The sequence below is a fragment of the Lipophrys pholis genome (genome assembly GCF_963383615.2).
Source record: "Lipophrys pholis genome assembly, chromosome: 12".
NCBI classification, from domain to species: domain Eukaryota; kingdom Metazoa; phylum Chordata; class Actinopteri; order Blenniiformes; family Blenniidae; genus Lipophrys; species Lipophrys pholis.
Window position 1 is genome coordinate 27,039,159 of NC_137641.1, and position 25,628 is coordinate 27,064,786.

Here is a 25,628-nt window from a genome sequence, read left to right on the forward strand (position 1 = left end):
TGTCGCGTTACACTAATGTGTCCCCCACCTGTCCTGACTGAGCGTCTTCTGTCGGTCACACTTGTTGTTCTGAGACAAACCTTGCTCGTATCTCATGCTCAGCAAAGCATGATCCGCTGGAAACGTCGCAGGGGAACTGATGCCTTCAGGGTTCACAACAACCTGTCCTGCAGGCTGATTACAACCACACATTCACATTCAATCCAAATCCTTTCCTTTTTTCGGGGGGATTATTTCATTCACTGTATTGAAAGCCAAATTATCATGCTGACATGATAATCATTACACACCTGACAATACTGCTAATACATCCACTTACATCTACACCTCTTGGAATCACAAACATGTTTTTTAAATCTGTATTGAAAAATGTGAGACTAAACCAGAATGACAGCAAAGGTCTCAGCATAGAAACCAAGTTTTCAACTCGCAATGATAGATCAATGATAAACACTTGTACAAAACCTTTATCTGTGGGGAGCTGTGGATGATGTGTTCACTGGAAAACCATATGTATTCAGTGTGGCCCCAATGCATTACTTACAACCTGGTTTTTCAGCGATTCGATTGTCTATTTCCGCCTGTATTTCCTTCCAGTCAAACACTATTAGGTTGCACTCTGACAGTGCAAAACATATTTAATGCAATGGCTTGTCAGAACCAATAAAGACACTATTGTAAGTGTATGTACCTGTACATTCAACTTTTTGCTGTTTTGTGCCTGATGTGTTCTCCAGGGAGAGCTGGGAGCATTAGGACCAAGAGGAGAAGACGGTCCCGAGGGCCCGAAGGGTCGTTCAGGGCTCCCAGGAGATCCTGGTCCTCTTGGCCCCAACGGTGAGAAGGTGAGCTCTTTTTTCTTTTTTTTGCTTTTACGCTTTTAACTACACAGATTTTCTCACCAACAGATAAAAATGAATACATTTTTTTTTTTTGCCTCTTGTATTATGTTTGATCGAGTGTGATGGCTCAGCAGGGTTTTAGAAGGAAAATAGCTTTTCCGATCGTTCTGTTTGGATCAACCAATTTTTCAATGGCTCGCTCTCCAAGCCGCTGAGAGCATAAATGGATTCTGATACAAAGCGTTAATGTGGAACCGAGCACTGGGTACGCTGCCGCTTTCAACTCTTTGCCCAAATGAGAATATGTTTTGTTTTGTGTAGTTTTCTTGTGATGAAGTTTCAGGAATTGTCTTTAAAGTAAAACTTATGTTGGGTTACTCTTAAGTGTAAATATATTACAACTATGGTGTTCAGTTCAGTTCAAATTTATTCGGTATTTCGATTTTACTAGAGGGAAAATCCATTTACTTTGTGTAACGAGTAGACCTGGTTAATAATAATCCTGCTGTTGTAATTAAGCAAATTCAATTCTGGCTATAACTCCTCAAATAAGACTTTAATTGTAATCATTAAGATATGTGTTAGATATGTTTAATCCTGGTCCTGCAGAGAAACACTAATGCATATTTTACAGGCCGCGGTGCTTCAACACACCTACTTGTAATGAATATTTGTTAATCAGGCTTTCTGTAGAGCTTCATGATGACACACGTATGAGATTCAGGTGTTTCTGGTGCAGCGACGCACTTCAAATCTGAGCTGATTATAGATGGACACACCGTAAGACTGGTGTACCCTGCCTGTCCTTGTGTGAAAGTTAGAGCTTCTAAATTTGCTCTGCAGAATTTCTGCTCATCTCCTCATAAGTAGTTTCTTGTGTGGCTTGTGTGGGCATCCTGAAGCGATTCCTGCTATTTTGGTGCGTGTAGGTGCAGCAGGAGCACGAAGTATGACATCAAGCATGAATAAAATCAAAATATGAATTTGAGAGGCGTGGTGACTTAATGAATGCATGTCGGGTTTCTTTTGGTGGCCGAGAGGTCAGAGCCGGGAGCTTGTGAAAAATAGTCAGACATGTGGCTCCATGATCCCCTGTGGTCATGAAAGATGATCGTTATTATTGTGAGATTTACGGGCATTTCCAAGAATACAAGTAAATAATCAGAAATAATCAGATTTCTTTTCCATTTCTTTCATCACCACAAAATGCTCATGTTATATCCGCCAGCCCAATTTGACGGCAGCATATTGTGATTGTTCGGAGTTCACAAGGGGAGGGACCCAAATGTACAACGCTGAAGGCAGAAGGTGGAAGCAGAAGGTGAACTTTATTTGCAGGCAGCAGGTGAAATAACAAGAAGCGCATGGCGCAAGCTAAATACCAAGGAGTAGGCAGAGGTAGTGCACGGAGCAACAAAAACAGGCAAGCGGAGTGTGAGGGGTAAGCGAAGGCAGACGCTAGAGACTGTGGGGGTCAAGCGCTGGCAAGACACTCAGGAGATAAACAGAGGGACCAAGGTTCAAGAACAGCGAGACAATGGTTGTTCTCAAAAGCCCTCATGTATTCACTTCTGCCTTGTTAGGGCTGGTTTATTCAGTATCGAGCCAGAAAATCAAGATATCCATTGCAATTGGCGGCGTCTTATGTGGTTGTAATTAAACAGTAAGGCAACGCACTATTTTTTTTTTCCATTGTGATATTTCTGAGAGCATAGATTTTCACACTCCATACACTGGAGTAGAACATCAAATCGTCGATGCAGTGCAGCATGTTGTAAATAAGCGGTGAGCTCAGACGGAGGCAGTTGCAGTGATTTGGCTCTGAGCAGTAGAGAAAAGTTGGAGGACATATACTGCTGAGGCAATCAGGCGAGTGAATGCAGGTGGGCTGATTGGAGAACGGCGAGCGGGTGCCGCTGCCCGGCCTCATTTGCACATGATTTAATCAAGCAAAACACAGTGGACTGCTGTAGTGTCCTGCTGCCTTCAGATGATTGCAGCAATTTAATAAAACCGCGAGACGAGGCTTGCATGCGGCACCGAGCAGATGACACCAGAGGAAAATGCTCACGCTAATAAATAAATAACGGTGTATCGGGCGTATTAAATGTTTTAACGTGATTGTATGCGCACTTGTTTTTCTCTTGTCTGTGCCAGAAAAATACTTTCTCAACTCAAAATCTGACTTGTCATTATAAAAAACAACTGCATCCACAGTTGCACTTCCAGTTTTCAAATACGTCCGTCCATCTTCCATACCGCTTCATCCAACTCAGGAGAAATCTCACATGTGCACAGAAATCTACAAAAAGGCCCTCAAGCACCGGACGGCTAACCTCTACACCGCTGTGCCGGCCCGCCAGTAAATCTAATGAACTATTTCTCTCTCACAGGGTAAACTTGGAGTGCCTGGATTGCCCGGATACCCAGGAAGACAAGGACCAAAGGCAAGTGCACCTGTCTCGCGGAGCAATATTGTCACTATTTGGGCAAGAATAGGCTTAAAATTTCAGATTGAGGGAGAATGTAGTCGTCCAAACTGTCACTAAAGTGTGCTTGTGTGAGTTTTTGAAAGAGAATGAAAAATGCTCACATGTGCATGCGAGGGCTGCGTTCTCTGATCTTTTGATGGTTCATCCTTTAGCCTCTCCGAGGCGAAGCCGCGGTCTGACAAATGGACATGCTTGAAGCGTCCTGATCAAAGAGATGGGGATTTGAATATGCTATCTGGTGTCAGGCTTCAGCTGCTGATGTGACAACAATAAAAAAAAAAAAACCCCAGCGCTGTTATTTGTGTGCACCCCTGTTGCATTTAATGAAGCGAAGCCAGGAGGGGGAGGTGGGGGGGGATCTCTGGGAATAAACAGACGTATCTCTGTAAGTTTGTCTCGCAAATGATTGATTATTTTTCTTCCTCGCTCACAGGGATCTCAGGGTTTCCAAGGCTTCCCTGGCGCCAACGGAGAGAAGGGAACTCGGGTACGTCACATCGGCTTCTTGTTATTCGTCTCATTCCTGAGAATCTCTGGACGCAGGCTCCTGTCCCAGCTACAAATTCATCAACACTGAGGAGGTTTAACCCCCCCCCCCCCCCCAAATTTAAAAAAAAAAAAAAAAAAAAAAAAGATTCCTACCAAGGAATGATACCAAAGACAAGCAGACAATTTCATTCGTCATTACCACTTACGTAACGCATTCCGGAGCTTCCGAAAAGCTTATATTTATCACATTGCGGCGCTCCAGCAATGTTTCCTCTTCTTTGTTTAAGGAATGGACCATTAGCTTGGCTGGAAGAGTAATGGTTTGTCACAGTGAGTGGAGCAAAGGGACATAAAGCTTTTCATCTTCGCACAACATTTGTGAAGTTTATGAGACTGAGCTCTCAGAGTGAAAAGGATGACACGGTTATTACCACAGTTTCACAGCGCTCGTTTTCAGACTTAAAAGCAACGCGGCAATGTAATATTTCTTCTCGTTAAAGTGGTACCTCGCCGCTGGAATCGCACTTATGCTGTCACGCAATTATATTATTCATCTGCTGGTCGTAATAAGTCAAATATTCATGGTAATTTCAAAACAGGTTGCTTCAAGTTAATGATAAATATCATCTTGTGGCCTCTAGAACGTTTGATGACGAAGATGCCTGCATTTATTTCGATTTATTGGCTGTAGAGTCGTCGGAAAATGTTCAATAAGTCAGTGCTGGTTTTCACAGATAACTTCTACTTTGAATATCTGGCAGTTCTTTAGTATTACTCTGTCTTTCTGTTTGTTGTGAAGCTCGTATTACAAACGTGTGAAACGCTGGTGAATCTTGCTGTGATTCGACCACAATGACTGTTAAATGGTGGCAAGGCTCTACTTCCTCTGTTTTCTGGTAGTTTTTTTGAAATTCTGTAGACGTCATCAGAGATATACGAGTTGCAATAAAGAGAGGTCGCGGAATCCTGTCTGCAGCGACGGGACGGGAGTAAAAGCTTCAAATAGGCAAATTCTGTTGATATCTCCATGCAAATGTTACCGTCTGCCGGCATCAGATTAATCCTTCAAGAGGATGCAGCCTCTTAATGATGCAAGTGCCATTCCTTTGATCGTCGTGTGTGTTCTTTATGTCTGCAGGGAACAGCAGGAAAGCCAGGCCCACGCGGACAGAGAGGACCCACGGTGAGTCTTACTCAGCAGACTCGTGCCTATATGCAGATGGCACGCTTGGCACCTGAGTGAGAAAACGACAAAAAAAAAAGTGGCGGTTCAACCCGAGCTCGCTTGAGGGGAAAATACAAACCGTGATCATAATTAAGATGAACGTATCCAGGCCTCTGTGATTTTAATCTTCTCCTCTTTTTTTGTTTTATCAAGGGACCTCGAGGAGAGCGAGGACCGAGAGGACCCACAGGAAAAGCCGGACCAAAGGTTCGTCAAACAATCCGCCGCTTTCTTTTCTCGTAGGTGCTGTGGCGCACGTTCACACGCTCACTTATTATGACGTTTGCGTCTTCAGGGCAACTCAGGAAACGACGGCCCACCCGGACCTCCTGGTGAGAGGGTACGTGTCATCGCGCTGCCTTCAGGACTCATTTTAATTCCTGATTTGAGCAGATCTCCTCCCAAGACAATTGATTATTCATCACGACATTTTTATTTTCTAGGGTTTGCCAGGACCTCAGGGACCCACAGGTTTCCCAGGACCAAAGGGGCCTCCCGTGAGTGCAACACAATCTTTACAGCCCCATGAAGGCTACTACTTTTTTTTGTCTTTTATTACAATAGCTGTCAATTTGCACAAATCTCTCAGGGGCCTGCAGGAAAGGATGGACTGCCCGGACATCCTGGACAGAGAGGAGAGACCGTAAGTGCCCTGATTTGGTTAATTCAAATTAATGAAATTGTTTTATCGTTGTCTTCAAGTAAGTTTAATGGAAATTTGTTTGTTTTCTACAGGGATTCCAAGGCAAGACCGGACCCCCTGGTCCTCCGGGTGTGGTTGGACCTCAGGTATCTGTACTTTTTCAAAACACCGTTTCGCTTCTACTCCCTAAATCTAAAGTGTCGACTCTTTATACTCTCCATGCTGGCTCGTTTCTTGTCTTTAAACTTTACTCAGAGTTATAGTGAAAGAAAACATCAGATAATATCCACACTGGAGCTGCAGAATTCAGTTAATAATTGAGTTGTTTGAGTTAATAATGATTAAAATGGTTTTATTTTTCACATTTTATATCAAGTCCAGTCGAGTTAGAATAGAATAGAATAGAATAGAATAGAATAGAAATTCTTCAGTTATTACATACTTTTTATCATGGCAAACTTTTTTTTTTTGCCACAAAATGTTTATTTAACTTTTCACATCAAAATACAGCTTCTTAGGTACATTTTGTGACTCAATCATGCTGGAAATTAGTTGCTGTCCAAACATAATAAAATATTGAATATGATATTTATGTCTGCACCAAAAAAAACCATAAATAAATCAAAACAAAAAAAAACATGACAAATATTTGATCTTCCACAAAACAATGAATCTTGTTGAGTCATGATGATTTAGTGTATCCCCACTGAAAGACATAGCGTTATTGTTGCGATGCTCATTACATGCATGTGTGCATTTTCATGTAGGTGCAAAACAAACATTTTTATTGTCACATAAATCAAAGAGTCTGTACTTTTACCTTCACCAAAGTCTTTCCAACATAAATGCCTTCACTTAACTAAATAATATGGCTATGTTTCCCGACTCTGCTTTGTTTGTATTTAACATGGTGGATTTATTTGATTATTGTGCTTTTGCTTGCTCAACTTATGTCGTGTTCATTTGTGCGAGGCAGAGTCTGCAGAGTGCTGAAGCATAAAATGTATATTTGCATTGCTTGAAAAGCTGCACCGAAGTAAAGAAGCTCTGCAGAAAACAAAAAAAAATAACAATATGTGCACAATCCAACAGGAAAAAAAAAAAACAATCATTGGGAACATTTTCTCGGCACTTTGTTATTCCAACAAAACCTGATATATTCACTTACCTATAATATCGAGAGCCGTACCTTATGGTAAGTGTTGTTTATCCTCTTTCATATTAGCAACCGGCTCTTCATCCATTATGCATGAACGTTTAACAGACTTTTCCTCCCAGCCTCGCTGCTAATGCCAGCTGAGAACATTCATGATAACGGAGCTGTATGAGGCTTTAATGACTAGTAGGCCTCCCACACAGCAAATGCTCCCCTCACCGTGTCTTCGTACGAGATAGACGGAGAAAATTGTAACGTTGTTTTTTTTTTTGTTTTGTTTTGTTTTCATTTAAATGGCCGCTTCTGCTCACAGTGTTCTCTTTTGCTTTCTATCCACTTCACACCTCCACTGCAGTGTGGTTTTCTACTTCAGTTTTCAAGATTTCTATTGCCATTAATTTATTGTCCTATCGATTTGTAGGGACCAACGGGTGAGACTGGACCAATGGGAGATCGCGGTCACCCTGGACCTCCAGGGCCACCTGGCGAGCAGGGTCTACCTGGAGCTGCAGGAAAAGAAGGTGCCAAGGTAAAGGAAAAGTAAAATAGACTCCCATCACAATAACAATGCCTATTTGCTCTTCCAGCTCGATGAATGTGTCCATCACATATTGTACAGGGACTACATACAACCGTATATGATCTCAGCGGGTCCAGAGCATTCAAAGTATAGGATAATAACCTATGATCCAAAGTTTTTCCATAGTTTTAATGCGAAAAAGATACAAAACCTGTCGTCAACCTGAGTTTTATGAAAAAATTGTACCTGCCATGATGTTTCTGTTCGGCCTATTGTTAGAAAAAGGCTGTCACGGTATGCAAAAAGCTCATTTATGCCTCTTTTTGCGTGTACGTTTTCACAAACTCACCCTCATGGTTTTGATGCTCTTTTACCACTGTGGAATCACTGATCTATTGGGAATGAGCATTGTCGTTATGTGAATCCTAGTGGAAATGTTAGGAACAGCATTTACTTTAATTGATACTTTAAAAGATACTTAAGTATATTTACCTTCAAATAACAGTCAAACTTAAAAGATGTAGACCTGATGTAGGTGAAGTAACTATATTAAGTCACACGTATTGGATCCACTTTTTACAACCTGAATTGGAAATCTTGCATTTCTTTTTGCAATATTAGTTCATGTCGTTGTTCGCTTTTAGACTCTACAAGGTCTGATTGAAGACTCTTTCAGAGCAGGTTTTAAGCTTCACGTTTGACTTCCTGACCTGCTGCATCTCATAGGATGAATGACTTTGCACTATCTCCTGCAGGGTGACCCCGGCCCTGCCGGACCTGCTGGAAAAGATGGCCCTCCTGGTCCGAGAGGTTTCCCTGGAGAGCGAGGTCTGCCCGGCCCTGTGGTGAGTCTTTTATTCTGGCTCACTTTAATCAGTAGTCTCTCCACAGCATCGTTGTTACATAATAATCTAATGTGTTTTTGGGGAATTTTTCATTGCGGCTTAGTAGTTTTGCAGATTTCCTCACTTTAAATTTCTGAATAAGAAATTAATCCGAGAGACAGCTTTTTTTTTTAACTAAACTTTCTGATTCACCCCCCCCCCCCCCCCCCCCCCTCCTCAAAAAAAATACAAAATTACACAGCACACACGCTTCTTTGTAATGTAAAAGATGTTTGCAGCAGCAGCTCGCTGTTCTCTCCCATCTGCTCTCAGCCTCCACTTTGGAGACTACGGGGAGGTTTTCCATCTCACGCTGAGCCTGTTTGAGTCCAGCGTAAGACAGGATGTGTGCCTCCCCGGGCGGGTGTGTTTGTTTTTCTGAAGCCTCTCGTTTTATTCTGTTCTGCAGGGGGCTCACGGCCTGAAAGGGAACGAGGGTCCTCACGGCCCACCTGGCCCTGCTGTGAGTACAATTCTCCGCATTCACACCGCAGTCCGTCTCTTCCACCACGTTTTTGCTCAGTTTTGATACTCTGTGCGAAGTGTGTGTATATATAGTGACGCTCTTCCCAGTTAATAAAGGCCCTTGTATAATGTAATGAGATGCACAGTATTATATAAGGCCAGTCTGACCTATTTGATCCAGTAGATGTGTTTGATATTGTGGCCCAGTTTCTATTGATTTGATCGCTGATGTTTATGTGCGGCATGTAGGGTTCTCCCGGTGAACGTGGACCTGCCGGCCCAGCCGGACCCACAGGTCTACCTGGACGTTCTGGCCCTCAGGGACCTCCGGGTCCAGCTGGAGAGAAAGGTGGACCGGTAAGGACATCATGTGCTTGAATTTCCTCTGACACTGAAAAATGCTGCAGATTTCTGATAATGTTTTTTAAAAATAAAAAAAAATCACTTTAGGGTGAGAAAGGACCTCAAGGCCCAGCAGGAAGAGATGGTATTCAGGGACCCGTGGGTCTGCCTGGACCCGGAGGACCTCCTGGACCACCCGGAGAGGACGGAGACAAGGTGAGCGTTCAGTAAAACCTGCACCCTGCAGATTTATCACCTCGCACAACTTTATAGTAGAGATCTCACCCAGATATTCTCTTGTCTGTTTCTCTCTGACCTTAAAGAGCTCTGAGGGGAATTTGTCTGACAGAGTTTGCATTGATTAGCGAATCTTTAAAAAGGCGAACTGGCCTTGTTGCTGCTTTGTACGCTTCTCCTCAAACAGTCCGGGGAGAGGGAGAATTTCTCTGGCAGTGACAGAATGTGTGAAAGTGACCCTTTAGTATTCACAAGCAACAGCAGCTCTACGTCTCTCCCGAAAAACATTTGCAGGGAGATCAGCTCGAGAGATACTCGGAGGATAATCTCTCGTCCTTTTGAAGAATGCCTCAGTTCTTAGCCGGCCTTACGATGGTCCCTGTGGTTTAGACGGACACGGAGAATACGGCGGGTGTTCGCCATGCAAGATAAAAAGGATCTTGCGAGCTAATGTTTACACACATTCACACACTTTTTCATTATAAACCCCGTCTATGGGGAGCAGACAACCCCAAGGCCTTTACTTAAGACACTAGTGCGAGCATTGTCTGACTGGTACCCATAAGTAATTGCTTTTGGCTCTGGTAGTCGTCATTAGTTCGCCAAACACCCACTGCATGTGGAGGCTTTGAACGGCTGGTGCAAAATTGTTCTTTCTGTATAATCTTATGCAAACAGGTTCAGATGGGAGTAATTATCCACCCTGTTTTGGCTGCCGGTTTTTGCCAGTGACTCAGCCATCATGATAAGCCCCCCGTCAGATATTCATAACTGTATCTGTCAACAATTTTTCAGAGCAGGAGAGATGCAATTAAAATATTTACAGCAGCGCTAAACCATATCTTAAAAACTAGAACAAAAACATAAAACTGGGATACGGGTTTTAACGCGTTTTGAGATGTCATCATCTGTATAACATTCTTGTAGGTACCACACATGCTGATTTTAATGCAAAACTGTTGTTGATGTTATTTCACAGGGAGAGCTCGGAGAGCCCGGCCAGAAAGGAAGCAAAGGTGACAAAGGAGAGCATGTAAGTTATTTTTAAGACGTATCCCACATTAAAAACAAAAAAACATCTTGAATAGTTTCATCTTTTCTTTGCTACTTGTCTTGATGTGTTGCCTCTTCTCTGCAGGGTCCACCTGGTCCCACCGGCCCTCAAGGTCCTGTTGGAGCTCCTGGTCCAGCTGTGAGTGTCTATCTTTTTTTATCTTTTCTTTTTTCTCAACAAATCCATATTTTAACAAGCATTAAAAAGTCTCCACAACAATTGAAAGTACTTAAACGCCTCCTGTCTGTCCTCTGTATTCTTTCCACTGCTGCTGATGTGGATTTCCAACCTCGGTATTTGCAAAGCTTCTCTCAATAACGTAGCGGCGAGTGAAGATGTAATTCATTCAGATTTCATGCCTGTCGAACTCATATTGCACTTTTTCCACTCACAGAACTTTGTGTGCATTTACAGATGGTAACAAGGCACTGATCAGACATCTCATCTTTACTGTGTCTGCATTAGCCGCTCTACTCTGTTTATGTGCGTGGAGGAGCTTAAGCACAACGCAAAGAGCAAGAGAAAGGAGGATGATTAATGACAAGAAGAAGAAGTTCAGATAAACTGATACACGAGCCAACACCTTCACAGTTTATCCATCTCCTTAACCTTTTAGTGGGAAAGCAAACATAATTGGGGACTTTTGAATCCCTTCATGTTGTTTTCTAAAGCAACAATGGAAGATTTAATGCAATAGTAGAATATAGGAAAACATATTTTGGCAGTAATTAAGATGAGTTCTTTTTTTTTTCCTGCTTATAGCAGAAGAATCATGTTTGGCCCATTTTTGTTTCAGCAAACCATCACCAAGTCCTACTTAGTGCAGCATATTGATTCTCCTCTATTGCATTGAATGAAGATGATATTTAATAGTGTGCAGACAATCTTTATGGGTGGCTGAATCCCATTTTAGGAAAACATTTTTTTAACTAGAAGTATTAAAACAAGTGTGATTCTGCTCAATTTAACACCATTACGCAAGATATTTTATTGTATAATTGGTGTAATAATTATAAACGGTGCATCTTCGTACTAACTTTTAAAGTATTGAAGTACAGAAATAATCCTCAACAACACCAAAGAATTAAAATAGTCAATTTAGATCTATTTTATTGAGTGAGCTATAAAGGATTAAATAGAGCAGTTTTCTTAACTTCTTTTACTCACGTGCACCTTTAGTCTGTTTTCACGGTCCTTGCTGATATATCATATCATATCATCTCCTATGTGTTGCCCTGTGCAGGGTGCAGATGGGGAGCCCGGTCCCAGAGGTCAGCAGGGTATGTTTGGTCAGAAGGGAGATGAAGGATCAAGAGGATTCCCCGGACCTCCAGGCCCAGTCGGGCTGCAGGTGAGAATTACCGCGAATAGTTGAAACTGTGAAAGACGTTTCCACTCACGCTTGAGCGACACGGTTAAAAAAAAAAACTCTGCAAACTCTTCACAGGGCTTGCCTGGTCCACCTGGTGAGAAAGGTGAAACTGGAGATGTCGGTCAGATGGTAAGTTAAAAAAAACACCACTTTACTTTTCAGTACAAAACAGAAGAAACAATTTGGAATATTGATTTTGCTCTCCTCGTAGGGTCCCCCTGGTCCTCCCGGTCCCAGAGGTCCCTCTGGTCCCCCAGGAGCCGATGGCCCTCAGGGACCTCCTGGTGGTATTGGAAACCCCGGTGCTGTTGGAGAAAAGGTTAGCCTCTTCGCTCTATCCCACTCAGTTAGTTGGTACGAAATAAATTTGTGCTCTTTGTTGCGCCCATTTCGATTCTTTGCTACTTGTGTTTTTGCAGCCACCTTCCATTGAGCGACATTTTTTCACTCCAGTCTGGAGGATTTATAGTCTTACCACTTTGTCTGGTAAAAGCCGTGCATGATACCTCTTCACAAGGCTTTTGCAGACATCAATATTTCACATCCCTATTTATACGATGCCCTTTTAAATAGGGCTTGATCACTTTTTTATTTATTTTTTTTTATTTTTTTTTCCCTACCTCAAGCGGACAGATGCACGCCAAATCTAATGGACAGGCTGTCATCCCTTAACGGTACTGCCGGTTGGAGGGTGTATGAATAAATAGTCAAAGGCATCATACTGCAATTCTAAGAAGATGGATGCATTATTAAAGACGGCTCTCATAAAAACCGTCCCGGGCTGTTATTTGTTGAGGCTGTTTCATTACAAAATGGCCTGCTTTGGCAGCTTTTTGCAGCCGCCGGTTTGCAGCACTCTGCACTTTTTCATCACTCTCCTTCTGCAGTGATGGTGCGATTTGTTTTATCTGGTTCAGAGTCAATAGCATCACCTTTGCGCTCCGTTGTAATCTCCCTGAGGATAGCCCGTCCTCCTCCCGTGCGAACCAAACACAACACCCTTTCGGTCCACAATCGCGCTTCACTGGCGTTTTTATTGGCCGGCCCAAGGAGCTGGCACGCTACAGAGCCCGCGCCTTTTTTCTTTTAGTTTTTTTTTTTCATTTTCTGCTGCTCTCTTCTATAATTGTGATGAGCAGCTGTCTTTCATGCTCTCGATCGTCCTGTTGTCAGCAGATTTTTCCCAGCAGCCTTCAGGTGGATGTCAGCAGGTTGTGTTGAGAAGAAAGAGAGAAAGGCCTCTCGAAGGAAAGGAGCCGTTCACGCCCGCTAATACGAGAGGATCAGTGATGCTTTTTTAAGAAGGCGTGCCCGCTGGGCAGAGTGGATTTCTCAATGGCAACAATGGAGGCTTTTGGAAGACAGCCAAACACTAATTTACTGTATGGATTCATCTTTATAATGGGGGAGTTTGTTTATTCTCCTCATAACACATCATCACGTCTGCGGAGCTCTCGATCAGCTCCCCTGAAAAAAAAAAAAAACAACAAAAACAATAATGTTCTGCCAGGCGGGTGTGGCAGCCTGCATCTGCAGTGAACCCCAGCAGGGAGGACAGGACAGTGGGTTTATGTGACATTGAATAACGATGGCGGCTGGTGTATAGGTGAGTCAACAGGACAACTATCCAATAAGGCGAAAGGTGCGGGACAAGATATATGGGCAGGGTCCGGGGAGAACAGTGAGGTCAGCGCCCTCCGTGCTCCAGCCACCCAATCTGCCCAGGCGTGATGGATTGAAATCTCTTGTGTCATCTCTTTCTGTTCCCATTCGGGTGACAAGGGCACCGGGGACAGTGAGAGGCGCCGTAACTGATGGGATTTCTAGAAGCACGTTGGATAAACAAATCACACTTTGCTGATAATGTAGGGGTCTCTATGTCTCCCTGCCGCTGATACAAAACTCTCTTCTTCTTTTTTCAGGGTGATGCTGGTGAATCAGGAGAACCTGGTCTTCAGGGAGAACTTGGCCCACCAGTGAGTTTTGTCGTTGTTTTTCCTTACTTTAAATGAAATAACAAGAAGAAAACTATCCTTGGTTCATTGAAACTCATCCACAGATTTTTCAAACATACCAGAAACGTATGAAAAAAAGAAAAAAAGCAAGTTAAAATATGCAAATATCATCTAAAAACAGTAAAGTAGAAGATTTATGTCCATCCATTGTCGACACCGATTTATCCAACTTAAGGATGTGGCGTGTTGGAGCCGATCCCAACATGAGGGCCGCTACTGCATCATAAGACAAACACAGACATTCACACACTCAGGAGGTTTCGAGCCTCAAATTCATGTGTCACATGAAAACATAGAGAATCACTCAGTGGTCAGGTGAATATTATTTAATAATCAAGTGAGGCAACGTCTACTTTTTGTGTTTTTTTCATTCAATTCATTGCAGATTTTATTTTGTTATTCAGTTTCTTAGCACAATGCACAAAGATATAACATATATTTCTTGCCCTGCTGCATTTCATTGTAGGGACCGAGAGGAGAGCGAGGCGAGAAGGGAGAGTCCGGTCCGGCTGGTGCTGCAGGACCCCCTGGCCCTAAAGGTCCCCCCGGAGATGACGGTCCCAAAGGCAGTCCAGTACGTCTTAGTCGATCTCCAGCAAATGGACTTTATGCACCTCAGTACAGAAGATGGTCAAACGGATGGAAATATAACGCAGTTCTCATCATTTCATTATTTCTTAGGGTCCAAGTGGTTTCCCCGGCGACCCCGGTCCCCCTGGAGAGACCGGTCCTGCCGTACGTATCGCACAAGTCATGATCTTATCAGTGTCATTTTTTTATTTGCGACGCATCCTGACAGAGGCTCGGTTTCGATTTCCTCTCAGGGATTAGACGGCCCAACCGGTGACAAGGGAGATGACGGAGAGGCCGGTCAGGCTGTGAGTGCCCGTCTTCCGTCTCCACACTGGCATCAACTTTAAATTTAGTGTCACTCAAACGTGTCATTGACAATCTGAATTCTTTCACCAGGGTTCACCTGGACCCACCGGAGAGTCCGGTCCCGCAGGACCACCAGGAAAGAGAGTAAGTGTCGCCCTGTGCTGATTTTCCCTCTTGTCCCTCGCAGAAGGTCGACGTTGTGAAAAGGCTCAAATGTTCTTTCTTTGTCTTCCAATTTGCAAGTCTTTATCTTGTTTTGTTTTTTAAACAGGGGCCTCCAGGACCAGCAGGACCTGAGGGAAGACAAGGAGAGAAGGGAGCCAAGGTAACTCAGCCAACAATCGAATAAAAGACAGTTTTTTTTGCCGTTTCACAGAAACGGCTGAGAAATTAGCACAAATCTGACGGGCTTGCGTAAATCCTCTTTCCCGCGTCACAGGGGGAGTCTGGATTGGAAGGTCCCCAAGGAAAGACGGGTCCCGTTGGCCCTCAAGGATCACCTGGCAAGCCCGGTTCCGAGGGACTCAGAGGGATCCCCGGTGCTGTGGTAAGTGGCATGTTTCACAGAAATCAATCAATCAATCAATCAACTTTATTTGTATAGCACTTTTTTGTACACTTAATGTAAAACAAAGTGCTTAACATGATTTAAAAACGGTGCAAAGATACAATAGATAAAATTAACTCACACACACACACACACACAGAGGCAGACATGCCTAGTGGTATGGAGACATGGCAGGGCACTGAGGACTTAAAGCATCAACTACAACGATGTCACTTCTTTGGATGTGGATTTTCACCTGGATTTGCAAAGTGACAAATCACACTGACGTCACATATTTCTACGAGTTAAGACCACATGTTAAAGTGGCTCGGATCGGACTTTAATAAAACCGGATTCGTTCTGTTCAAACCGCCATAAAGAGATCAGATAAACGGCCAAGATGAGACAAAAACGTCTGACTTTTTCTTGCAGTGCAGCTTAAATCGGACATTACAATTGTGGAGTATTCTTGCAACTGCATTTGTTTACTATGATGTTTATAGAAAGCAGTTCTGCTCGTACCCCAAAGGCTGAAAAGAAACAAAAAACAAAGGATAATTGGTGTTTCTTTGCAGGGAGAGCAAGGGTTACCTGGATCTCCAGGACCAGACGGACCCCCCGGACCAATGGTGAGTTGAACTGACGACTGACCTTTGTCGAAGATATCTCTTGTGTTGTGTGAGCTCATCTGAATTACTTAACTTCTCTCAAACTCGCCATTTTCTCTGACAGGGTCCTCCTGGGTTGCCCGGCTTGAAAGGAGACTCTGGTGTCAAAGGAGAGAAGGTGAGTCAGTCCAGAGTCGTACAGACACAAACGTGATTGAATGGAGTTGGCAAAAGTACTTCTTTACCAGTCAGAAGGAAAAAAAAAGACTTGGACTGAAGTGAATAAGTAAAATTGTACTTTTAATTGGATGTATACACTCTTATTTTGTTGGGTAACATACATGAAGACTGCACACATTTCAGTGTAGTTATTGTTATATTTGAGGACACGGTAACTCAGAAACATAAACTAACTAACCAAAAGTATTCTCCTTTAAAACACCTTGAAATCCATTTAAAACATTTGCTTTGAAAGACTAATTATTGATTATTGATGTAGCTAGAGTCCTCCAAAATGGAACGACTTGTACCACTGCAGTATGGGAAACTGTTATTGTTTCATTGTAGCTCTGAATCATTCAGATACAGATATATGCAGATACATGAAAATCTACTGAAGTGAAGTAGAATTACTTTGTTACTTGCCACCTCTGGTGAAAGATAAGCTTTGTTGTTTATTTTTGATGGGTCAAATCATCATCCTCACCATCAGAAGATGTGTCACATAGACGTGTTTAAGGTAGAAGAGCATTTTAGTGAATTTTCTTGCATGTGTTTACTCGTTCCAGGGCCACCCAGGTCTTATTGGTCTTATCGGACCTCCAGGCGAACAGGGAGAAAAGGGTGACAGAGGACTTTCCGGTCCTTCAGGATCATCTGGTCCCAAAGGAGACAATGTAAGTAAATAAAGCAGCATGCTCCAGACATTGCATTTCAAATCCTGCACACAAAACATCAGCATTTACTCTCCGCTCATTGGCTGGTTTTATGTATTTATGGCATTTTGAGTAAAAATGGAGCCACTTGCACAAATAAAAAAGGCTTTTCTGTAGACACACAGATATGGATTTGTTTTGTTGTTTCTTTTAGGGTATTGCTGGTCCTTCTGGTCCAATTGGTCCCCTCGGCCCTCCAGGATTACCTGTAAGTCTGTGCTCATCATGTGCCTCAGTGAGTGGGGTGTAACGACTGAGCCATTATTGATTCATCTTTTTGTCTTTAGGGTCCTCCTGGCCCCAAAGGAGCTAAGGGATCATCAGTAAGTAACTCGAAGATACATCAGAAGCGATACCAAGTTATTCTCACGACGCCCATAATGTAATGTCTCAAAATTAATTGTTTAATGTGTCGCACTCAGGGTCAAACTGGACCAAAAGGAGAATCTGGTTACCCTGGACCTCCTGGCCCTCCTGTAAGTATTAACCTCCGTTTCATGTCTGTGTCTTCTCCTCAGTGTGACTCATTATCTCCTTGGTTTCTACAAATTAATTTTTTATTTTTTTCATGATCCTCATCCTCGTCTCTAAACTTCCATTTTGTCTGTCCTCGTTTCATCTCTCCCTCACAGGGTCCTCCTGGCGATGTCATCCACCCACTTCCCATCCAGTCTTCCATGAAGGGCAGAACGCGTAGGAACATCGACGCCAGCCAGATGGTGGACGACGCCGCCATGGATGCAAATTACAAGGACTACGACGATGGCATGGAGGAAATCTTCGGCTCCCTGAACTCCCTGAAGCTGGAGATCGAGCAGATGAAGCACCCGCTGGGTACTCAGGCCAATCCTGCTCGTACCTGCAAGGACCTGCAGCTCTGCCACCCCGATTTCCCAGATGGTTTGTATCCAAAGAATCGCAGTCTTAATTTATTCTGCTCTGAAATCAGCTGTTACAAAGCAGCAACTGAAACTATTTCCTTTTTTTTTTTTTTTTAAGACATTTAGGTGACTTTGCTATTACTCACATACTAATTTCTATATATCTGACATCTAGAGGATGAAGAAAAAAGCCGCAAAGCAAAGAAATAAGATATTCGCACCCTTCATCATGGTGACTCCCGTGACTTTGTCCACTATAATCACAAAAAGATTCTCTCTTGTATAACAGAAGCATCTCGTTACCATCATTAAAAAAATAAAAAAATAAAATAAATGCAGGACTTCTCATATAAAATGAGTCTAAGCTTGGAACACCAACTCTGACCAATGTGATGGCCATAAAAGTGCATCTTTCCCTGAAGGATTTATGACAGTTATGGTCAATAATTCAATCAAAATACCTAAATGTCTCTCTCTAAATTAATTATTGACTTTTTCGACCTTGATATAATAATGATTTATAACGTTTTGAAAGTTAGTTCTAATGAATTTCTTTCCCCTCTTTTTGTAAAATTGTCCCTTTGGCCAAATGTTAACCACAAACCTCTAATTGCTTGTGCCTACTTAAGACATGATACATCGTATTAGTGTCAACATTGAATTGTGTGTTTTTGTCGCATTGCAGATTTTGTCAAATCAATGGAGTCACATTAACTCAAACGTTGATGCTGATTGGTGCCTTTAAGTTTATACCTGCATAATATTACACCCTTCCAAAGATGGTAGAGTCTCGTATCGAGAGGTCAGACCACCTGAAGGCACCCAACGCCACCTGATTGACCCCAATACACCCAGTTGAATAAGTGAAGAAAAAAAAAAGAGGGCATTTATAAAGTCTGTAGTGGCCGTCTCGTCACCCGTCACACCATTTACCCTGTGATGGTCCAGTGAGGACAGAGAATCGTATTAAGCAGTTCACAGGACATGAAAACCATAAAGTTATATTCCTGTCGAGAGGTTTCACTGTCTTTATGTGGGGGTTTTTTTGGGGGGGGGGGGGGGGGGGGCAGCTGACTGAGTGATTAAAGTTGCACCAGTGGTTGGCCTATTGCCACGACTTACTGTATCAATTTCAGATTTAAAGTCATCCGGTGTTTCATCTGCTGTCCTGTCCTAGACACGGTTTTTAGACTTCTGCACTCTTAATCATTTTTCTGCGCAAATACACTCTATCACAATCACTCCAATCATTTTACGATATCTTTTCTTTTTTTTTTTCCCCGAACGCAGCCCTCAAAGTCATTGAGGGAAATTGTTCCTTTTTTTTTTTTTTTTTTTCCTCATAAAATATATTCACTCATCAGCCACTTTATTAGATTGCAAATAGACTTCATTCACAGAGCAGTTTCTCGCCACATGAACAAGTCTCAGAGTGTTTAACAGAGCTGCTGCGCACAGTGCTCGCTCCGGTTGGCAGTAGCTTCAGGCTACGTTTTTTTGCCCAAGGACACTTTGACACATAGAGAGTTGGGGATGGGGATCAAACTGCCAGCCTTGGGATTGGAAAAGCAACCCACTCGAGCACAGCTGCTTATCATACGGTCTACATGAACACATAGAAGAGTTCATACGATCTTCTAGTCTTCACAGCCTTTTAAGTTTAGGCTGTGGTTGTACTTTAATGCATTTACATATGGTGACATCATATTGCGCAGGTGTACCTAATGATTTGGTTGGTGAAGGGAACTGGAGCTCCTGGCGAAAACATGCAAACGCTGCACGGTCAAACCAACACACTCTACATGGCCTTGCAGGCTCAGTATATGGGGGAGAAAAAAATGACCGCAGTGTCACTTTCTTTTCCAATTTTGCACAGAATTACTGGTCATAGACACAGATATTCTTTGTGCGATACCAATGTCAGGCATTGCCTTGACCTTAACAAGCAGAGCATCAAATCATGCCTCTGCCTCTCACTGTCTCTGTATTTTCTGGCTGTCTCTTCATCTTTCTAGGTGAGTACTGGATTGATCCAAACCAGGGCTGCTCCCGGGACTCCTTCAAGGTTTACTGCAACTTCACAGCGGGCGGAGAGAGCTGCATCTTCCCAGATAAGAAATCTGAAGGGGTAAGTCTGACCACGTGTGTGTACACGATTTCACTGGCACTCGCAAGAGACTGCCAGGATGAGCATACTGTAAGCAAAAAGGTTGAGATGGAAAAATGTATTTATATATCTGTGTATATTTTCAGCAAGCAGCTTGTGGTGAGATTAACAGGAGAATTGTAAGCAGGATACTCCAGATAACAAATGATTGTCTGTTGCGCACATGTGGGACTAACTGCTGTGCACATATAAATAACTTGAACATCACAAGATGGTATTTGCAACCTCTGTTGTGCCTACCCAATGCCCATATATTACACTTCTATGAATATAACCTGGTGTATTGTTAACATGGATGTGTAGGAGATGATTCAGCACGAGTTCCCCATGGGAGATACTCCGCCAACATGTTAGTTCACACGATGCGACCATTCTCTTGTTTCATTGCAATTTCTAGATGGAGTATAATTACGAAATTCATCACATGTGAAATCCTTTGGCAGGTGACGGGCACGGCGAGATGATCCCTGCTTCATTATGTATGAGTGTGTAGAGGCGAGGGGAGCAGCTGAGTGGTGAAACATTGGGAACGCCGCCTTTGACAAGTCCCGGGTTGTGTAATAGCACAGTGCTACAGCCATTTTAATGATCCCACTCACCAAGCCTCAGAGGAGCAGGAGTTTGCTTAAGCTCAGAATAATGAAGCCAACTTTTTATAGCATGCTGGTGATGGGCTGTTCTCATTTGTGTCAGGGTGGGGGGGGGGGGGGGGGGTGTCTGGCTTCGCAACCGGGACTGAAAAAACACTCCCACGTGTTTGAGATTGACAGAGTTATTACAAGGTTACATATACTGTCCAGCATGCTTTATAGAATCAGACATGCTGCTTCACAAGGTGCTAAAAGGAAAATACTAACTGAGGGTCACCTTCAAGTCAGCGTGGGCTTAATGTGCGCCATCTCCCAGCGATAAGCGCTCTCCGGCCCATTCATTAAGACATTAAACTATTGATGACAGTTCCATATCAAACCCTGCTCTCTCATTATAGAGAAATTCATCATTGTCATCCCTGAGACCATTAGCGCTGTGCCCTGTTGGCCAATTCACAGGTTAATGCCGTAACAAAGTTAGCGCACCACTGCTGCACAGGACTGACACTGAACAGCAGGAATAGAGGCCGCCGTATAAGATCTCCTCGCAGGCGATCATTTCGTGATTAATCACTGTGTACTCATGAATTTTTCAGCAGCAATTAGCCACCGGCTACAGTTTGTACTGTACAAAATGGGCATAATAGCTTACAAAAAAAATGTCTTCCCCGGTCCAGTTGGTGTGGTTGATCTCACTGTGAGTGACTGTTGCAGGTGTGGAAGAATCCACGGAGGACAAACGAGGAAGACGAAGGAAAAAGAGGGGATTTGGGAATTCTGTCATTTTCTTCTCTTTAACACACCTGTTTTTTCCTCCTCCTCCTCTGCCTTTTTCTTTTTTTGTCAATCGGTGCCCCCCCCTCCGCAGACTAGGCTCACATCCTGGGTAAAGGAGAGTCCCGGTTCCTGGTTCAGTGAATTCAAACGTGGTAAACTGGTAAGCCCCTCCGACTGTCCGAAGTCCCTTTCCTTTCCCTGAATGCCTCTCATATTTTACAGAGCAAAATGGCAAAATGGCCGAAAGACTCGCCAGGCACATGGTATAGTCACTACAAGAGAGGTTCCCTGGTAAGTGGCCCCCGCCTGTGGTCTCAGAGTCCTGGTCATGGCCTGGACTCTGTGAGGCCCAGGCTCTGCATGGTTCTGCCACATAAAGTATGTATGGTTTGGCTCCTTGCTTGGTGGCTCGTTACACTATCGAGTTGCATGATTCAGCACGAGCTGCACTCAACTTCAGTACAACAACCTAGGTGATGCTCTCATGAGAAAATGTAGGGGAGGCCTGTGCATCGTGCCGACAGGAAGTGAGTGTCGCGAATGAATACATTTGGCATCTAATGCATTTGAAAAGACATAAACCAATCTTGCAGTTAAGCCTCTTAGATTATATTATCCACTCTGCCATGCCTCTTCTGCATTAAGAGAGCATCTCTCTGAGAGTGACTGTGTGCCTCGACGCTCCCACGTCTCAAGTAGCGTCAGTATATCCGTGGACGGCCGATTTAATGGCGCGGACAAAACATTTCAGAGTGAATACATCACTTTGAATTTCTCTGCATTACACATTTAGTTGTTTTCTCTCTTTTTTTTTTTTTAGTTGTTGATCTCGAAAAGTTCCTGCCTCAGCAGGTTGTCCATCCTCCACCACAAATGGAGAAGCATAAGTGCCATTCGCCTCTCCGCTGCAGCCTTTCAGCCACACTCACGGCTGTGGCGTCTCCCTCAAACAGTACTTAGATCCAGCAGAGTAGCTCCGAGCCAAACAAGTCAGGCACTCAGTCACAACCCAGGGGCTTCTGGGTCCTCAGCCACTGTTGACTTGCGACTGTGATGATGAAAGAGGTAATGTTTCTCTGGCGTTGTCGGGCTGGATCCACACGCTGTGCCGGGCGGCATGCGGGTGAAGGGGAAGAAGAGCGGCGGGTGAATGACTAAAGCATGGCATGACCTGTTTCATCCTCAGATGGGGATGAAACGGGTTTTTAATTTGAGTTCCAGTGCAGACACTCATAGACATCAATTACACGATGAGGGTTTGTACCTTTGCAGTTAATTATCCGGTGGAATCAATTCATTGCCTCTAACTTGTTGCACAAATTCATACAGATAATAGTTATCTCTGCTGATGTCAAATTTGGGTGTCGGCACTTATATATGCATGCTAGTATGTGTGTGAATGTTTGCTTCTGTGCAAGAACAAGTCAAGAAAGAACAGACCCTCGGACCGTTCTCTGCTCTGCGGCTGCATGGCATGAGCTCTGCATGCGCTCGCCACTCAGTAAGTCCTGTCTGTCTGAAAGACGAAGCGACCATGTGGATCTTACGGATTCCTGAGGGTTGGTATACAGATGTGGACATGCAGACAAAAAAAAAAAGCTGCGTTCAAATATTCATATTTTATGCATTTCAAAGGGCTATAATAAGCTTAATGAGACACAGCTCAGTATTCTGCTACATGCCAAAAGGCAAGTATGTAGGTTAATTATAGGTTAATTAACACAATATGCAGATACAATATTAATTTCCTGATATCGAAGAATATTTCAGGATGAATGTTCTCAGACTGGCAATATATCAAATTGCACAATGATACAATTAAGATTACAAAAAGGGTGTTGAGTTATGCTTTAATTATATATTCCACAAGCCTCAACTTTAAGGCAATAGTGGCCTACAGGACAGAGACGAGATGAGGATTGACCGCGGTGAGTTCCTGAGCAATCGGACTGGTCAACGTGCAAAAAAAAAAAGAAGGGAAATCAGTGTATCTCCTATTAAAAAGGTTTCACTCTGAAGTAAAATATATAGTAAGTTGCTGTTACTGTGAAACCTAAACTAAACTGTAAGACAAGGCTGTGAAACTTTAATTCAAACAAATATGCATTTTCACACTCATAAATTGCGACACGTAAATATGCTTTCTGTGTTTACTTTCTGTCAATTTCACTTAATTAATGCACAAATGAGTACTGTTTGTCTGAAGCGTGCTACAGAGTTGTTAACCCTTTCATCTTGCAATAAATCTGTATTGATCTGCAGCTGAAAATAGACTCGTAACAAATGCACTTTCTGATCATTTTTTGTCTCCTTACGGGGGGTTTACATCCAGTCGACAGTTCACTGCACTTTTTTCTTTTTCTAAATTCGACAACGGAATTTTTATGATCTCTTTTTAAAAATTTACATCCTCGGGGGTGGAAAAAAAATAAATAATGGAGGGTGTTAAAAAGAGGACACTGAGAATTATTGAAAGGTGAGTTGTGAATGTTCCCTCTTTTTTACGAGATTAGTTGACAGGTGATTAACGCCAGCCTCAACGATTAGGGTCATTATGCTCTCCTGTATTACTTACTAGGAAATGAAGTCATGTTAGTTTTGTCTCTGCCACCACGGAGCCTCATAGTTTATTAACTCGGTATCCTTGGATGACACCTCCTATTGACATTGTTGTCAAGAAGATGCACGCCCCATAAATCCCGCTGCGGCCATAAAACAAGAATACAAATTGCTAACCATCAATCACGTCAAAATGCCTCTCAAGTGACAGAAACACAGCACAGTGTGGAGATGGCACTGAATCTTTTTCCTCTTGGTCCACTCACTTGTTTACACTCTGCCCCCTTTTCTACCACTGCTTAGAGTTTTTGATGCTCAACTTCATCCGGGCTCTTTGGACTTGTTCTGTTGCAGCTCTCCTACGTGGATGCGGAGGGTAACCCCATCGGCATGGTCCAGATGACCTTCCTGAGGTTGCTCAGCGCGGCCGCCAAACAGAACATTACGTACAACTGCTACCAGTCGGTGGCCTGGCACAGCCAGGACCAGGACAACTACGACAAGGCCATCCGCTTCCTGGGCTCCAACGATGAGGAGATGTCTTACGACAACAACCCCTACATCCGCGCGGTGGTCGATGGCTGTGCGGTAAGCCAGGATATGACATTTGTGTTGTCGTTTAAGCCAGTGGTCCCCAACCTTTTTCTTGAGGGACCCAAATTTTACCATTGTAAATACCATTGGTAAGACAAGAAATCTTGGGTAGTCCTGCACTCTTTCCTGCGAGACGCAAAAAAAGAGAGGAGGGGACTTTTGCAGATATTTTTCAGCGGCTATATTATGTGACAGCTAGCTTGTCAGCTGGTATAAAGGTGAGCAACTGTTCACAATCTCGCCAGGACGTACAGTGTTTTAATCTCTTTTCCACCGTGATGGAAGTCAAGATCACTTCCCACCTGTTGATGTTCAAATATGAACGAATCGTTCAAATCCCGGCTGGCTAGTTTGGTGGTGGCTAAAGCTAACAGTTGACTGACCGTCAGTCAGCTGTTAGCTCGTCAGCCGAGCCACTGTCCATTTAGTGAACTGGTCTGTCTTGATACATTCAGCTCTAATTCTGCCCGTTGCTTGAATGAAGACATGTTCTATGTAACTCTGTCAGGACTCCCATTTTTTTTCTTCTTTTTGATGGATTCACTTGTTTATTTAGTCTGACTCTTTGTCACTTGTTCTCCTTGTATACTGCAGATAGGATGTTCAGGTTCAACACACGTCCATATCTTCAAGAAAAAATTATCCACATTCTGATCCATCTGTATTTAAGACATGAAAATGACGTCTACCCCTTAAAATCAAGAGGGCTTCACGACCCCCCCATGATGCTACAGTTGGGAATCGCTAAAGAGCTCAATCAGCAAAAGACCTTTCCAAAAAATGTTTTCACCCTTAAAGAGTCCCAAAGTGAACTCATGCTCTTTTTTGTTGTGTTTTCTCTCTTCCACAGTTGAAAAAGGGCTATGAAAAGACAGTACTTGAGATCAACACACCAAAGGTGGAACAGGTGCCTTTTGTGGACATCATGTTCAACGATTTTGGCGGTTCCACGCAGAAGTTTGGATTCGAAGTGGGACCCGTCTGTTTCATGGGCTAAGACTTTTCAACTGAGCAAATGGAGAAAAAGAAAAGCATATTTTTGTTTTCTCAGAAAAAAAACAATTGAAAAATAATAAGACACTTCTATTTGTAAAAAAAAAAAAAAAAAAAAAGAGGTACCTTTTTTTTTTTCCATAAAGCAACAAGTGTATGAGTAAAATGAAATCAAGTTGAGAATACAGTGAAATTTTATAGGGATAGAGGAAAATGAGATAACCTTGAAACCTCAGTGTGCCTTCTCCATCACATGCAAGTTTTGAAACTGGATGTCAGATCCTGCCTCCTACACAGTACGCTCGCACACACAACCTAGTCCCGAGTCATCACTTGATTTTTTATTTTTATTTTTTCATCCC

The 25,628-nt window shown here is 43.1% G+C and overlaps 1 protein-coding gene across 2 annotated transcripts in view; it reads left to right on the forward strand.

Moving 5' to 3' along the window:
* The window catches only part of col5a1 (procollagen, type V, alpha 1), a 76,971-nt gene extending 51,567 nt beyond the window's left edge, over window positions 1-25,404 (forward strand). The window contains exons 30-66 of one of the 2 annotated variants that reach the window (XM_080476482.1): window positions 738-845; window positions 3,236-3,289; window positions 3,768-3,821; window positions 4,962-5,006; window positions 5,202-5,255; window positions 5,344-5,388; window positions 5,492-5,545; window positions 5,638-5,691; window positions 5,784-5,837; window positions 7,269-7,376; window positions 8,123-8,212; window positions 8,661-8,714; window positions 8,966-9,073; window positions 9,167-9,274; window positions 10,275-10,328; window positions 10,434-10,487; window positions 11,593-11,700; window positions 11,797-11,850; window positions 11,933-12,040; window positions 13,644-13,697; window positions 14,203-14,310; window positions 14,418-14,471; window positions 14,561-14,614; window positions 14,706-14,759; window positions 14,887-14,940; window positions 15,055-15,162; window positions 15,738-15,791; window positions 15,895-15,948; window positions 16,559-16,666; window positions 16,860-16,913; window positions 16,993-17,028; window positions 17,128-17,181; window positions 17,338-17,605; window positions 19,602-19,714; window positions 21,212-21,280; window positions 24,034-24,267; window positions 25,124-25,404. In XM_080476482.1, the coding sequence (XP_080332608.1) occupies window positions 738-845; window positions 3,236-3,289; window positions 3,768-3,821; window positions 4,962-5,006; window positions 5,202-5,255; window positions 5,344-5,388; window positions 5,492-5,545; window positions 5,638-5,691; window positions 5,784-5,837; window positions 7,269-7,376; window positions 8,123-8,212; window positions 8,661-8,714; window positions 8,966-9,073; window positions 9,167-9,274; window positions 10,275-10,328; window positions 10,434-10,487; window positions 11,593-11,700; window positions 11,797-11,850; window positions 11,933-12,040; window positions 13,644-13,697; window positions 14,203-14,310; window positions 14,418-14,471; window positions 14,561-14,614; window positions 14,706-14,759; window positions 14,887-14,940; window positions 15,055-15,162; window positions 15,738-15,791; window positions 15,895-15,948; window positions 16,559-16,666; window positions 16,860-16,913; window positions 16,993-17,028; window positions 17,128-17,181; window positions 17,338-17,605; window positions 19,602-19,714; window positions 21,212-21,280; window positions 24,034-24,267; window positions 25,124-25,270 (3,045 nt within the window). In that variant the 3' untranslated portion in view covers window positions 25,271-25,404. Of the gene's footprint in view, window positions 1-737; window positions 846-3,235; window positions 3,290-3,767; window positions 3,822-4,961; window positions 5,007-5,201; window positions 5,256-5,343; window positions 5,389-5,491; window positions 5,546-5,637; window positions 5,692-5,783; window positions 5,838-7,268; window positions 7,377-8,122; window positions 8,213-8,660; window positions 8,715-8,965; window positions 9,074-9,166; window positions 9,275-10,274; window positions 10,329-10,433; window positions 10,488-11,592; window positions 11,701-11,796; window positions 11,851-11,932; window positions 12,041-13,643; window positions 13,698-14,202; window positions 14,311-14,417; window positions 14,472-14,560; window positions 14,615-14,705; window positions 14,760-14,886; window positions 14,941-15,054; window positions 15,163-15,737; window positions 15,792-15,894; window positions 15,949-16,558; window positions 16,667-16,859; window positions 16,914-16,992; window positions 17,029-17,127; window positions 17,182-17,337; window positions 17,606-19,601; window positions 19,715-21,211; window positions 21,281-21,342; window positions 21,412-24,033; window positions 24,268-25,123 lie in introns of both variants that reach the window. The other variant, XM_080476483.1, reaches the window with a different exon arrangement.
* Window positions 25,405-25,628: the final 224 nt, after the last annotated feature.